We start from the raw sequence: 15122 nt of genomic DNA, 5'->3' as shown, positions 1-15122 counted from the left end.
CAGCCTCACTGTGCTCCCATTGCAGCCTCACTGTGCCCAACATTTCAGCCTCACTGTGCCCAACATTTCAGCCTCACCGTGCCCAACTTTGTGGCCTCACCGTGCCCAACATTGCAGCCTCACCATGCCCAACATTGCAGCCTCACCGTGCCCAACATTGCAGCCTCACCGTGCCCAACATTGCAGCCTCACCGTGCCCAACATTGCAGCCTCACCGTGCCCAACATTGCAGCCTCACCGTGCCCAACATTGCAGCCTCACTGTGCCCAACATTGCAGCCTCGCCAGGGTCGGAGAAAGAGAGAGGGTGGCCGGATCAGGACTGGAGGAAGAGAAGAGCCACGGGATCACAGAGCGCGAATAGCACGCTGTTACAGCTTACATGAAATTGCCTCCTCTCTCCTCGCCATCACACACAGCCCCGCCTCCTCCTGACCTGCGCCTGTGATAGACAGAACACATACCAGAATTGGACCCGCATTCTGTCTATTCTGTCTATCACAGGTGCGGGGTTAGGAGGAGGCGGGGCTGTGTGTGACGGCAAGCAGAGCGAAGGCAATTTTAATGTGAGCTGTAACAGCGTGCTATACCACTTGGTGACCCTCCTCTTCCTCCATGCTCTCTTCCACCTTCCACCGGGGTGATCACTGGGAGAATGGCTCCCGATCAACCCCACCGCCGGTGGTGTTTGCCCCCCCACTCCCAGGCAGCCCAGCCCTCTCTCCCCCTCTCTCCCCCTCTCTCCCCCTCTCTCTCTCTCTCTCTCTCTCTCTCTCTCTCTCTCTCTCTCTCTCTCTCTCTCTCTCTCTCTCTCTCTCTATATATATATATATATATATATATATATATATATATATATATATATACCGGTATATATATATAAATATTACACCGTATATTTTTTTAGAATGAACCAAGAATGAACTATATGGAGCCATTCTTGACCTCCTAAAAATGTGACTTGCCTGTCTGTAATGCTGATCCTCTGGCTACTATACTTTAGAGCTGAACTCTAGTCCGATATAAAAGACACAGGTCAATGCAGCTTTGTAATGACTGGGCTGCTTTCACACTGATGCATTTTTTTCTGCATTTTTACCTTGCTAAAAATTAATGAAAAGCTCAATAAAAATATGTCCCTTTAAATCGTATGGGACACTTCACACCACTGCGCTGCATGTGTGGTGCATTTTAAAAAGTCCTGCTTGCTGCATCTTTGGTGCACTTTTTAAAACCGCAGCAAAAACGCAGCACCCATTTGAAATGAATAGAAAAAGCATCAAAAACGCACCACAGTTGTGGTTTTATTGTGGCTTTTGAGTTACTTGTCCATGTTTCACAGGTGCATTCTGGGAGTCAGGCACCCAGAAAACACACCGGAAAAGCATCAAAAATGCATATCCATTTTTAATACATTTTTTCAACGGAGCAGTGTGAAAGCATCCTAAAACATCTTTAAAGGTATTTTTCAAATGCAAGCAGTACAAGGCCTCATTCACACTGACCTACTACAGCATACTCCCGTGCAAGGGTCATGTTTACCCACACGTGAAAAACATTATGACGGCTCCTGGTGATGGTACCTGATGTTAACGGGTCTCTAACTGCACTTTGCTCTGGGTGAGATTTATAATCTGGATCATCTGCGGTTAGCCTTAAGCTGCCCATTAAATGTTGATGTCCATCCAGTGAAAGCCTGTAATTTTTCCTTGTGGCAATGAAAATTACGTATGAGGGAAAATGTATGCACCCAGTGCTGCAGATTTTTGTTATTTTCAATTTTTTAATTTATTTTTTAACTCCTACTTTTCTTAATTAATACTAGCAATTAAAAGCTGATCATTTTGTTCTTTCCCTATTTGATTTAACATCATTAATCGCTTTCATGATGTTGCAGGGATATAAAGTGCGTAAAATCTAGCCATAGACAGCAGCCTAACCATGTCCAACTATATCCAAAATGAAAAGAGACTTTTTGACTGGAGTAGAATATAATATCAGTAAAATGATATCCAGTCATTAGGGACCTCACACCGCTTGAGTAAACTTAATGGATATTGTGCAGGCAGATTGTATTGTTTGTGGCCAGCTTTAGGCACCTTTCGCACTGGGGTGGTGGGTGCGTCGGCGGTAAAATGCGCTTTTTTTAACGACGCTTTACCGTCGTTTTAGCGGCGGTATTCGGCCACTAGCGGGGCGGTTTTAACCCCCGCTAGTGGCCGAAAAAGGGTTAAAACCGCCCACAAAGCGCCGCTACAGCAGCGCTATGCTGGCGGTGTAGCCGCGCTGCCCCATTGATTTCAATGGGCAGGAGCGGTTTAGGAGCGGTGAATACACTGCTCCCTCACCGCTCCAAAGATGCTGTTTGCAGGAGTTTTTTTTTCTCTCCTGCCACCGCACCGCTCCAGTGTGAAAGCCCTCTGGTTTTCACACTGGAGACACAGCAGCGGCAGTTTCAGGTAGGTTTGCAGGTGCTATTTTTAGCGCAATAACGCCTGCAAACCGCCCCAGTGTGAAAGGGGCCTAAGATTGACAGCCCAGTGCAATGCAATAGAGCCTAAGTTACTCATTGTGCTGGTCCTCCCTCTCCTTGTCTACATGCTGGTTTGCATGTGATAAAAGGAATCTAAAATAAAGACATTTTCTGGTATTTACCCTAATTTTATTTCAAAATGCATGTAATTTCCTTTTAGTAAAGATATAGGTGGGTTTTTTTTGTTTTGTTTTTTTATCTGCCCAAAGCTCACTTCTGGCAGGCAGCATTTAAACTTCACTTGAAAACAGGTTTATGCATTTGGTTCCAATATTCTGTCACAGGTTGAAAAAAAATCACTGATAGGCAGGCCATACATGGTGTAAATTTGCTTGATTCCCCCATCAACACAGACCGTGTTGACAGTGGAATCCTTTCAGCTGAGCCATTGTATTCCCCCGGTCGGGGGGAAGCCACCCCTGCCAGAGGAAGACAGTGATTATTACTATTGGCTACCCCAGCCGCTAGCAATATTCATATGTAAAATACGGCAGGCTGGTTGTACCCAAGTTGATCGATCAACTTGATACATTCAGCCTGCCCATACTTGGTTCTAATCTCGGTCAGTTCCTTAGAACCGTCTATGGCCGGCCTTAAACTGCCCAATATTTGTCATATGCTGTACCTAAGTACTTACTTGTGTTTTCTTTTATCTTTAGCATCAAACTTGTAGCTGTCCAAGATTTAACTGACAAGGATGCACTGGAAAAGGTAACTTACTTTTCTGTAAAACCATAATTATTGCACATTATTGCTGTGTAGTAAAAGGTGCTGCTCATACAATGAACCTAGGGTCCAGGCCCCAATGAAAGTCCAGCAATCAAAAGCCCTATAAAAGTGTAAAAGATGTTGATTGCCTGATAAACTGCTGTATTTGTGGCGCATCACCAGGCATACCTCATTGCCTCTTTCACCCATTCACCGTTAGAAAAAAAATCCTCTCATAGTATTTTCAAACAAGTTGCAAGGTAATGTAATAAAAAGAGAGTTTGTAGGGTGTGTAGTTTTTGTAATCTAGATTTAGATTTAGCAACTTTTTAGTACAAGGACCTTCCCTAAAAATATACTCGATTGACATCAACAATCAACATTCTCACACTATATAGCTGTTGGCAAATTTAAAGGAGATCAAAATGTGTGGCTAGCCTTAAGATCTGTTTCCATCTAACAAATAAAATGTTCTAACATGATCATCCAATGTTTAATTTAACTCCAAATTCTATGCATGCATTGGGACTTGAATGAGCCTTTAAAATCTCTACACATTCTACTGAATTTATATAGAATTGCATTTTCAAATTGTAACATGTGGCTGGATTGGACTTCACCAAATTTGCTAAGGTCGGATATTTAAAATGAAAATCTGGCAAAAAAACAAGTTTCTGAAAGAATTTATGCACAGCAGTATCACTGCTTACCCTAAGCTGATCTCATTGTCCTTTACCTCTTATAAAACATATAAAAGTACCAGACAGCTATGTTTGAAAGGTTACCTGCCTTTTGAAAGGGCTTCCTCAACACGTAAAAGGGTCCAGATATATATAATATGAGCATATGTGCAACCATCCCAAATCAGAATTCATGTTGTGCTCTAAACTGAAATCTGGTGGGTTATTATGAGTTACTGAACACATATCTTATTAAAGAAGCCTAATTCTGCAGATTTTACTTTGTAATTTCTTCACATGCATCAATTCTCCAGACTGTGAAAACTAACATGTAGTGTGAGAAAAGGCAGTAACTGGTCTGGCTTGGCATACAGAACTGTTGAGGTTGTACAGGGGCACATTGCTCATCATGTTGTTCACCAGCCAGATAAGAATCACTGATCCATGGAAATGATGTAACATCAGAACCTTATAACTGAGAAGGCAGCTCTGTGCATAACATGGTTTTAGGAGATGGCATCTTCTTCTGGGTAAAATACACTAAACATATAACCTCTCTCTAACCATATAAGCATGACTTTTTATTGGTCCATATGAGCTGTTTTCTAATTGGTTAAAATCAGTGTCACCATTGGTGATCCAATGACAATTATCAGATTGGATCTAGTATGGTCTAAACTCTGACTTGCACTGTTGTCCAAGTTGTTCATGCAGTTCAGTCAAACATTTTACTGGACTGACAATTTAATGTTCCATTCAGTCAAATTTTCTAAACAGCCAATCACAAGGAAATGAACAATCTAAGACTTATTGTTAAGGTTAAATCTGTCAGCACCCCTGAGATCTATTGTCAGGTTTGGTGGAGGTTTCAATTTCACAGCTGCTTTGGGTGAAAACTAAACATACCTTTTGGCAGAGGGCCCTGGTGAAACAAAGCTTGCCAAGAGAGGGTGACCTCGGTGTAGCACAGATCTACTGCCAGCCATTGTTTCTGTGCTTGCAAATAACTGTTCTCAAGGGTCTGTTTCAGAACGGGAAAATAGGATCTTGTTGAGTCACTTGAATATGTAATAAGATTTACCTTCCTAATCTTCTGGTTTAAAGATTAAGTGGCAGATCAGATGGGTGGCATGCATTTTACATGAGCTTTTGTTTTTAGCCATATAATCGTTATGACATCTCAGGCTGAAGTTATATAATGTTCATAATGCGGCTCTGTGGCTTTTCTTTATCTGAATAGCTCCTGTTTAAACTATACAGTTCAGATTGCTTTCTTTGGCCATAAGCTGCAGATTTAAAGAAATTTAATATACAAAAAATATTTACAGCTCTCCATTAAAATATCGTTTAAATGAACCCGTGAATGTTTAGTAGAAAGGATGTGCTATTTAATGCGGATAGCAGGCAGGTGCATGCATACTTTCTCAAATCTGTTGTATAGTATTTCAGGGCCCCCAAAACCTGCAATGGGTGTTTTTACTAATAAGTACACTGGCAGGAACAAACGACACCTAAATGGGGAGGGTGCAGCTCTGTTGGAAGAGAAGATGGGCAGAAAGTTGGAGGGAATTTAAAACTAGGTGGTGGGGGGGAGGGGGCAGAGAAAGCTATAGCCGGCAATGAGCGAGAGTCAAAGGGTGCTACTAGGGGGATATTTGTAGTGTAACTAGAGTACCTAAACCCATGGTGCGTAGGTTGGCAAAATCCAATTGCAGACTTTGAACAAACAAGGAGAAAATAATATGCACCCATAAAAAACTAAAAGGCATGGCATGTTTACAAATGATAGAAGTCTATCTAATAAAACGGAAGAACTAGAGCTGCTGATACACAAGGAGAATTTGGATTTCATGAAAATATCAGAAACTTAGTTTGGCAGTCTACATGACTGGCTTGCTATTGTCCAGAGTTACTCCTTTTATCTGAGTGACAAGGAAGGAAGAAGAAGGGGAGGGGTGTGCCTGTATGGCAAGAGTGATTTGCTATGGAACATGAGGGACGACATTGCTAATGGGGCAAGGAAAGAGGTGGAATGCTTATGGCTGGAGCTTCAAAGGGAACAAATGTGAAATTGATAGTGGGCATATGCTACAGGCCCCTTAACCTGAAGGATAAAGACGGAGGGGTAGAGAAGGAAGCGCCACCTGAGTGTAGTATGAACAAATGATGTTTAATGACACTAGGTAAAAACACACTTACAGGATAAAAACAGGCCTATTGAATGGCAGTGGCTCAGAGCGCATAGCCTTCTCTCAACCTCAATGTAAGCCCTCCTCCCTGGACGATCCCTCCCCTGGATACCGAACCCGGAAGCGGACGGACAACCTGTAACGTCACGCACACTCCATATGCGCTCCACGCCGGCCCCTAGTCTCTTCCTGATGGCCACAGAAGGAGCTCCCGGCTGGTAATCTACCTTCTGCAGCCCAGCATCCCTGCAGCGTCACCACCACAGGATCAGAGGGAACACCGAGGACCACATACCTATACAGATGAGCTTTTTATATGTTTTTTATCCTGTAAGTGTGTTTCTACCTGGTGTCATTAAACATCATTTGTTAATACTACACTCAGGTGGCGCTTCCTTCTCTACCTCTCTCACATCCATCACAGAGCCAGCTCTCTGAGGACAGCAGCCGCCTAGCCTACCAGTCTACTTTAAGCATTACATTACCGGTTACCACTTAACCCTTGAACTTCCAGCCTGTCCCCTATGGACTAAGTTGCTCAGCCCTTTATATCTCCTGTTATATATGGACTTGTGTGTTTGCGCTTACAGTTACCAATACTCTGTTTGAAGGATAAAGAGGAGTCTGATCTCCTGTCACAGTTCGGAATGGCGGTGGGACAGGGCTCACCCATTTAAAACTCATAATTTCTTAAATGTCTTGCAGTACAACTTCATGTGTCAGTTGATGGGTAACCCATCTAGAAATAATTCTCTGCTAGATTTACTATTAACAAATAACACAGATCTGATTTCATATGTAGAAATAAGGGATAACTTGGGAAACAGCGATCACAGAGTAATTACAGGGTAGTGCAAGAACACACAATTTCAAGAGCCAACTTTTCTATACTACAAGATATTCAATGGGATCAAATTCTAGAAACAATGGACACTGGGGAAAATAAGAGTGCTTTAAGAACATATTAAATGGCTAACAAGGTCATAGCATATCGGCCCCATAAAGGATGATCGGGGGGGGGTGGTTTTAAATCACAAGGAGAATGCAGCCATTCTAAATGCATTCTTCTCTTCAGTTTTTAAAAGGGAATGGGGTGGGTATAATAATCAGGACTGTATTGCTCCTAACAAAACACGGAATGTACTCTTGTGGCAAACAGAAGCCAGAGTCCAAAAAAGACACGAAAACGTAAATAAATCCCCAGGACCAGCTGGCTTACATACAAGAGTCCTCAAAGAACCTAGCCCAGACCGTTATTCCTAATTTTTAATTACCGCTTAGTGACTAGAATGGTACCAGCGTATTGGCAAAAAAGCCAACATGGTACGAATAGTTAAAAAAGGGCTAAGATATATACCTGGAAACAGGCCAGTACACCTAACATCAGTAGTATATAAACGATTGGAGGGGATGATAAGGGGCTATATTTAAGAATTTGCATATGAAAACAGTATCATTAGTAGTAATCGGCATAGATTTTTGAAAGATTGTTCTTGCCAGACCAATCTGTTAACGTTCCATGAGGAAGTGAGATAGAGGAAGGCCTGTGGATGTGGCGTGTCTGGATTTTGCCAAAGCATTTGATACAGTTCCCCATAAACGCTTACTTTACAAATTGAGGTCTGTTGGCATGAATGATAGTACTGTATATGTATCTGGATAGAAAACTGGGGCATCCAAAGGATGGTAATAAATAGCATGTGCTAAGAATGGTCTGGAGTTGTAAGCAGGATACCCCAAATGTTCTGTCATGGGGCCAGTTCTGTTTAATGTATTCATAAATGATATAGAGCAGCAGTTCTCAACCATTCTAGTGCAGTGACCCCTTGATAAAATTTCCTAACTTGTGGGGACCCCTAACAGTAAAATTATTTTCGTAGCGTGGGTTGTCAGCACCCAAGGCAAGACAAGTAATTTGCGCCCCAACCCACAGACATTTAACGCTCCACGAGTCCCTTCCACTCATACAGTATTAAAACCCCTTATGCTACATTTTAGGATCTACAACTCTTTCTCTTTGTTCTCCTTTCTTTCCCTTTTATCTCTCTCTATCCTAATTTCTTGTTTTTTTTCACCATCCCTCTCTGTAGCCGTCTTTCTTTTTCTTTCTTGTTCTTTCTCTTATTCTTTCTTTCCCTTTTTCTTTTGTTCCTCCCCCTCTTTCCTCTCCCTTCTATGTATTCTCTATTTTTATTCCTTCTCTTACTCCTTGGTGGGGGGAATGGGATGAGTGGCAGTGCTTGTGGGGAGTTGGGATCAGTGGCAGTGCTGGTGGGGGGTGGGATCAGTGGCAGCGCTGGGGGGAGTTCTGATCAGCCAACTTAGGTGCTCTTGATCAAGGTCATCTTCTGATCTGAGAACTGTAGTGGGGACTTTTAATGGCAACTATAATCACAGGTAGTGTTACTCACTGTGTCTCTAACTTTGTGGTGTCTCGTAGCAGTGACACCTATACCGAAATCAGGAGATAGGGTCTGCTCCAGCCCCTCCCATTTTGCATTCCTCACCAGTCAGCTGACCTACTTTCTGCCACCCAGCCATGCCGTGAATTGAATGGCGGCTGCGAAGAGGCTAAGTGGCCGACTGCGGGCTCCATGAACAGCCCAGCTGGGCGGCCGCAAAAAGGCTGGGAGGGCGGAGCGGGCGTCAGGAACAGCCCAGGATTCGGTGACCCCTGGCAAATCATCATTCAACCCCCAGGTTGAGAACCACTGATATAGAGGCTGGTATAAGTATTTCAGTCTCAGTGTTTGCTGATGATACAAAGCAGTGCAATAACTTAAGTTACTCGCTAGGGGGGAAACACTTGGGGAAATAGATGGAAAAAGATCTACACGTCCTAGTAGATCACAGGCTCAGCAATAGCATGCAATGCCAAGCTGCAGCAAGCAAAGCTAGAAGACTATTAGCATGCATTAAAAGGGTATTTACTCAAGGAATAAAACTATAATTCTACCACTTTACAAAACTCTGGTTCGGCCACATCTTGAGTATGTCACCCAGTTCTGGTTACCAGCCCTCCAGAAGGATGTGCTGAATCCGGAGAGAGTCCAGAGAAGGGCAACAAAGCTAATAAGGGGACTGGAAGACCTCAGTTATGAGGAATGACTACAATTATTAAACTTATTATCCATGGAGAAAAGACGCTTATACAGTAAGGGGATATGATAACGATATACAAATATCTCAATGATGATTCTAGCATAGGGAGAAAACTATTCAGACTCAGGTCGCTTAAGAGGACACATGGCCAATCATTGAAGTTGGATGAGAAGCAGCATAACCTTTTACTGCATAAGGGGTTCTTTACTGTCAGAGCAGTAAGGATGGGGTGTCAGTGGGAAGTATCTTAGATGGGCATCTTAGCAAGCGCATTATACAGAGATATGGGAAATGGTATTGACATAAACACACACACAAAGATTGAAATGGATGGATTGGTGTTGTTATTCAACCATTCCAACTATATATGTAGGTAATAAGGTATATCTATTGGTAAAGGATGAGAACAAATGTACTTACGAAGACCAGCATGTGCTGTCAAGGCACCCACAAAAACATTAGGCAACGTTCATATATCTATAGACCTTTCCTATTGCCAGATGGTTAAGCCTGGTTATGGAGAAAATTGGTTAGGGTTGATTTTCCTGGTGTTATCACCAATGTTCCGTGACAGTCCAGTATCTGTATGCTCCATTTCCTCCCGCATAAACATGCAACCTATTAATTACTTTGCAGTGACTATCTTATTGACAATAGTCATTATCCTCTGGCTAGATTTGTAATACGTAAAAATGTTCTAACTCTACTCTAGGTTTACTGAAATTAAATTAATGGGATGTCAAATGCAGGTCTCAATTATTGCAGTACTTGAACTGATCATGTGATTATAGCAGGTAGACCCTCCAACTCTCTGTCTAGGCTAATAATGTGATGTTTCTTAGAATCCAAGGAACTCGGAGACTGACACTTTTTCCCTGAATTCAAGGCAATGTGACAGGTTTCCTTGAAAGAATGAGCCCCTCTAACTTCTTCATGCCCTCACCACTGCATTCTTATGTCAAAGCTGGGAGTCCAAACCATGTTCAAGCTTCATTATGGATGGTGGAAAGTAGGAAACATAGACATATTCAGTTTTTCTTTGCAGTTTAAACTTACATACCAGGGTCATGCCCTTAAGGTAAACTATCACAAATAAAGCAAGCATAAACTGATTTTATATTTCATCTTGACACATGTTACTGGGATAGGAAGTGAGGGGAAATACATACAGAAAAGACAGAAATTAAAAGTCTGAAAGAGTTTATAATTTTTCTAACCTGTGATGTACATTTACTTCTGCTTCTGTTGTTTCCTTAGCTTCCAAATGGTCAACTAATTTTTTTTCTAAGGCAGGTGATAGATGATGCGATTTTCTTTCCTGCAGTCAGTGTTGATGGGGGAATCCCTCCCACGAAGCTATTGTGTTCTCCCAGCGGGTTGGGGTTGCGCGGGGAGCCGTCCCTGCAGGGAGAACACAGTGATTATTACTAGCGGCTATAGCCACTGGCAATAATCGTATGCTAGAAATTCAACAGGCTGGTTGTAACCAAGTTGATTAATGGACCGACTTGGGTACAGTCAACCTGCCGATACATGGATCAAATCTATGGCCAGCCTAACTGCATCCTGGGAGGAGGTCACATGTTTCCTTATAGCTCCTCAAGGCTCTAACAGAGCAACAGGTCAGTTGCGCAGCAAAATTGAGTGTCAGCATGTGATGGTTGACCATTCAAGAGTACCAGTTACAGTTTGAATGGGCCAAGTGACAGATTTTTGTTTAATCAGGTTGCAGAATCTGCTATTATCACTGCAATGTGTATAATTATTAGGGAAAACTTATTTTTTTCAGTTAAAGTTTAATTTACAGCAAATAAACCATTAATCATACACAAGATTCGTGGTTGGAGATATTCATATTTAAATTATTAAACCGATTAAATCTCCAATTTGTACTCAATCTGATCCTATAATAATAAAAACTAAGATGAACAATTGCAACACACCAATCATTTAGTGTATAATTTTAATAATTCTGTATATGAATAATTGATTAGTCTAATAAAAATGATAACTGAGTATCATATGTCTTGCTCTGTATAAAATTGTTATATTATGCTTCGTTGACTGTTTATGTACAGTGCTGTTGGAAGCACCGTCAGTCTGCCATTGCAGTCCCTCAAATATGGTGCTGGAGCAGCTCATAATGTCCCCACTTGAAGCTAAAGCTTCATGTACACTTGAACTACTTTGACCGGCCGCGGTAAAATGCAAAACGCCGCAAAATTATGCCACGATTTTGCACGTTTTGCGGCCGGCGGTCAAAATGTTCCTATCCTGAATGCAATTCTTCCACGTTCAGGAGAGGGAGGTTAGGGGAGGTTGAACCTTCTCTCACCTCAGCAGCTCCTAAATGATCCTAAAAGCCTATGTGTACATGGATACATAGGCTTTTATGGAGTTGAGTTTAGGAGCTGTGGCAAAATAACGCCAAAAGCTCCTAAACTCAAGTTTAGTAGCTGCTAGTGTACATGGAGCCAAAAAGCCTACAATATGGAGAGCCTCATTTTGTGAGTAATTTGTCTTCCTGGGTCGTTTGTATCATTACACAGACAGATAACAAGATTAATGTAATAGCTGACTGACTTGCAGCTATTCTTGCTTTGATGGGCAGTAGAGCATAGGGCAGCTCCCACAAACTGCTGTTGCCTTGAAAGGGGTTTTCTTGCTACTGACATGGACATAGTGAAAGCATCTGATATGAGAACATTGAAATGCATAATGATGGCCTTCATGATGATGTCACTGCACATTCACTAAGATTTAATTGTTGCAGTAGCAGTTCCAAAAACCGGGGCATATAAGTTTGCAAAGTGTGCTTGTGAGCATCATTGATTCAGCCCCTTTAAATCACTGTCTACATAATAAGTCTTACTTTTTGTACTCCACCTTCCATTCCATAGACTACAGCACAATACAACCCCTGCTGAGGGAAACCAATTGAAGGACATTTTCCCATGGCAAAATAATTTGTAGTTTAATTTAGATGTGTGTATTTTTGCTTGTCTTCTATTATTGGCTAAGTACATTATTATAAGGAGAAAGCTGGCCCTGAAATAGAATACATGTTGTACAGAGGTCTTCTTGGCCTTAAAGAAAAGTGTTAAAATGCCCTTTGCAGCACTTGAGTAGAGTTTGTAAATGGAATATAATAAACTGTCCTTGAAAGGTAACCTTTTGGCAGGCACTCACTGTTCCTAAATTAGAAGTTAGGATGTGTGTTTTCGTCACTGAGGAAAACACTTATATTTTTTACTACTGTAGGAAGTCCATTGTATACCTGTTCGTTTCCTACCATAAATGTGAAACTTTGGCCAAAAATGTTATTTTATTTTTGGGAAGACTAAGGAAGGGCTAGATCAACTGTCAAGATTTCATTGATATTCATGGGGAGCAACTAATTCAAATTGTGGAATTCCTAGGCATCTCCCTCCTTGAAAGGGTTATACATTAGATATTTTATTACCATATTTTGTTTTGTTGAGTAAAATGATAATACCCATGTATAGCAGGAATCATTTTCTTTTAAATCATTAAATTATAAATGACTCTGGACCTTTTGCAAAACTTGTAACATTTTTAAATATTACATGGTAATACAGATGGGGATCTTAACTAGCACTATAAATTTGTTAGCCATGTGACAAAATCGTCTGCCTCACCAACCCAGCAATACGTTCAACATATTTCTGCTGTCATCTTTGGCTAAATTTCCTTCCACACAATCTCAGATATCTGCAGGTAAGGAAAGTTAACTACAAAGAAATAGTACGGAATTGTCATCATATATCAACTGATTTATAAAAAATAAAGGAATTTAGTACTTTCCTATAGTTTGTTAGGTAGTAACCAGACATAATAGTCTGATGATTTTATTATGTATTGGAATTGCATAGAATTACATAGACACGGTATGTCTAGCATAAGCAAGTAGAGATATTTCATTCTCTGTTTAAAAACCAAGTCTTTTTTTTTGTGGCCATGAAGAATTCAGTTTAGTCTAAATATATCATATAAGGCAGTTTTTATAGCATAAGTCACCTTTACCAGGAATTCTGCCTCTGCTACAATGTGGCCTCTAGAAATAAGGAAAAGTAAATGGCAAATCCAGTATATGTACATCCACAGTGGCAGTAGACGCTTATTTTGCCATGGCATTCAATAAATAAAGCTTGTTTGTTAAAATACATTTACTGTAGGTACACATCGCAGTCAGTCATTTGCTTTTACTATGAACTCTAATCTCAAATAAATAAAGTTTTGGTAATTACTTCAGCAGAAAATTTGCAACCAGTGTTTATTAGTGAACTTGGCAGTAATCAACAGCATAATTAATGCCATTGTTACCTGAAGGCAGATTAAGTAATTGGCAATATTCCTTCAGATGACAATTTAATACTTTCAGTAATAGTATAGAATCTACTGGTCAAAACTAGGAACTTGCCAATAACTAGTATAGTTTCATTTTTATCCTTAGCCAAATAAATAGATAAATGTTTTAGTTCTGATTGTGGGAATTTAAAGGTGACTCTACTTTGAATAGATATTTCAGTTTTTAGTGGAAACTGGGGAGTTAGAGACGACTTGAACTATGGAAGCTTTGCCCAAAATAATGCAAGTGAAAGGCAAATGACTAGTGGCTTCCCTACAGCTTATATTGTCCACATTACTGATTTTTTTACCTTGCCTTGTTCTACACTCACTCACTGAATGGAAGTAGGCATTTTATGAGCAACAGGATTTTGCTTCCTCATGTCAGAGTTGCCCCCATGATTTCTGGTTATCAGATGACTGGTGGACACAAAGTGGCACATAATTGTGAAGTGCCTTCAGAAGTCACCTAATTAGTAATTAAAGTCCACCTGTGTGTAATATGTAATAGAGTCCACCTGTGTGTAATATAATCGCAGTATAAATACAGCTGTTCTGTGAAGCTCTCAGGGGTTTGTTGGAGAACCTTATGCCGTGTACACACGACCGGACTTTTTGACCGAACTGGTCCGATGGAACGAATCCGTCGGACAATTAGATTGTGTGTGGGCTTCATCGGACCTTTTCTGTCTCAAAATCTGTCAGACTTTAGAGATTGAAAATGTTTCAAATCTTTCCGACGGACTCGAGTCCAATTGAAAAATCTGTTTGTCTGTATGCTAGTCCGACTGACAAAAAAGGACGCAAGGGCAGCTATTGGCTACTGGCTATGAACTTCCCTATTCTAGTCCGGTCGTACATCATCACATTCGAAACGATCGGACTTTGATGTGATCGTGTGTAGGCAAGTCCGTTTCGTTGGAGATCCATCGGAATTCCGTCAAAGTCCTTCGAAGTTCAGTCCAACGAAAAGTCCGGTCGTGTATACACGGCATTAATGAACAAACAGCATTACCAAGATCAAGGAACACACCAGACAGGTCAGTGATAAAGTTGTGGAAACGTTTAAAGCACAGTTTGGTTATAAAAAAAATCCCAAGCTTTGAACATCTCACAGAGCACTGTTAAATCCATCATTCCAAAAATGGAAAGAGTATGGCACAACTGCAAACCTACCAAGACATGGTCGTCCACCTAAATGGACAGGCAAGGCAAGGTGAGCATTAATCAGAGAAGCAGCCAAGAGGCCCATGGTAACTCTGGAGGAGCTTCAGAGGTCCACAGCTCAGGTGGGAGAATCTGTCCACAGGACAAATATTAGTCGTGCACTCCACAAATCTGGCCTTTATGGAAGAGTGGCAAGAAGAAATCCATTGTTGAAAAAAAGCCACAAGAAATCCTGTTTGCTGTGTCCCCCACATGGCTTCTTGCAAACTGCAAACATGTGGAAGAAGGTGCTCCAGTCAGATGAGACCAACATTGAACTTTTTGGCCTTAAAGCAAAATGTTATGTGTGGCGTAAAACTAACACTGCATATCACCC

The 15122-nt window shown here is 41.2% G+C and overlaps 1 protein-coding gene across 2 annotated transcripts in view; it reads left to right on the top strand.

Annotated features, from left to right (window-relative positions):
* Positions 1–15122, top strand: part of EEPD1 (endonuclease/exonuclease/phosphatase family domain containing 1) — a 176547-nt gene that overhangs the window by 112940 nt on the left and 48485 nt on the right. For both annotated transcript variants that reach the window (XM_073630517.1, XM_073630518.1), the window contains exon 2: positions 3192–3243. In XM_073630517.1, the coding sequence (XP_073486618.1) occupies positions 3192–3243 (52 nt within the window). The remainder of the gene's footprint in view (positions 1–3191; positions 3244–15122) is intronic.

This window comes from Aquarana catesbeiana, linkage group LG05 (genome assembly GCF_042186555.1).
Source record: "Aquarana catesbeiana isolate 2022-GZ linkage group LG05, ASM4218655v1, whole genome shotgun sequence".
In the NCBI taxonomy this organism is placed as follows: Eukaryota; Metazoa; Chordata; class Amphibia; order Anura; family Ranidae; genus Aquarana; species Aquarana catesbeiana.
The sequence above is the reverse complement of the archived record's forward strand: the minus strand, read 5'-3'. Positions and strand labels throughout refer to the sequence as shown.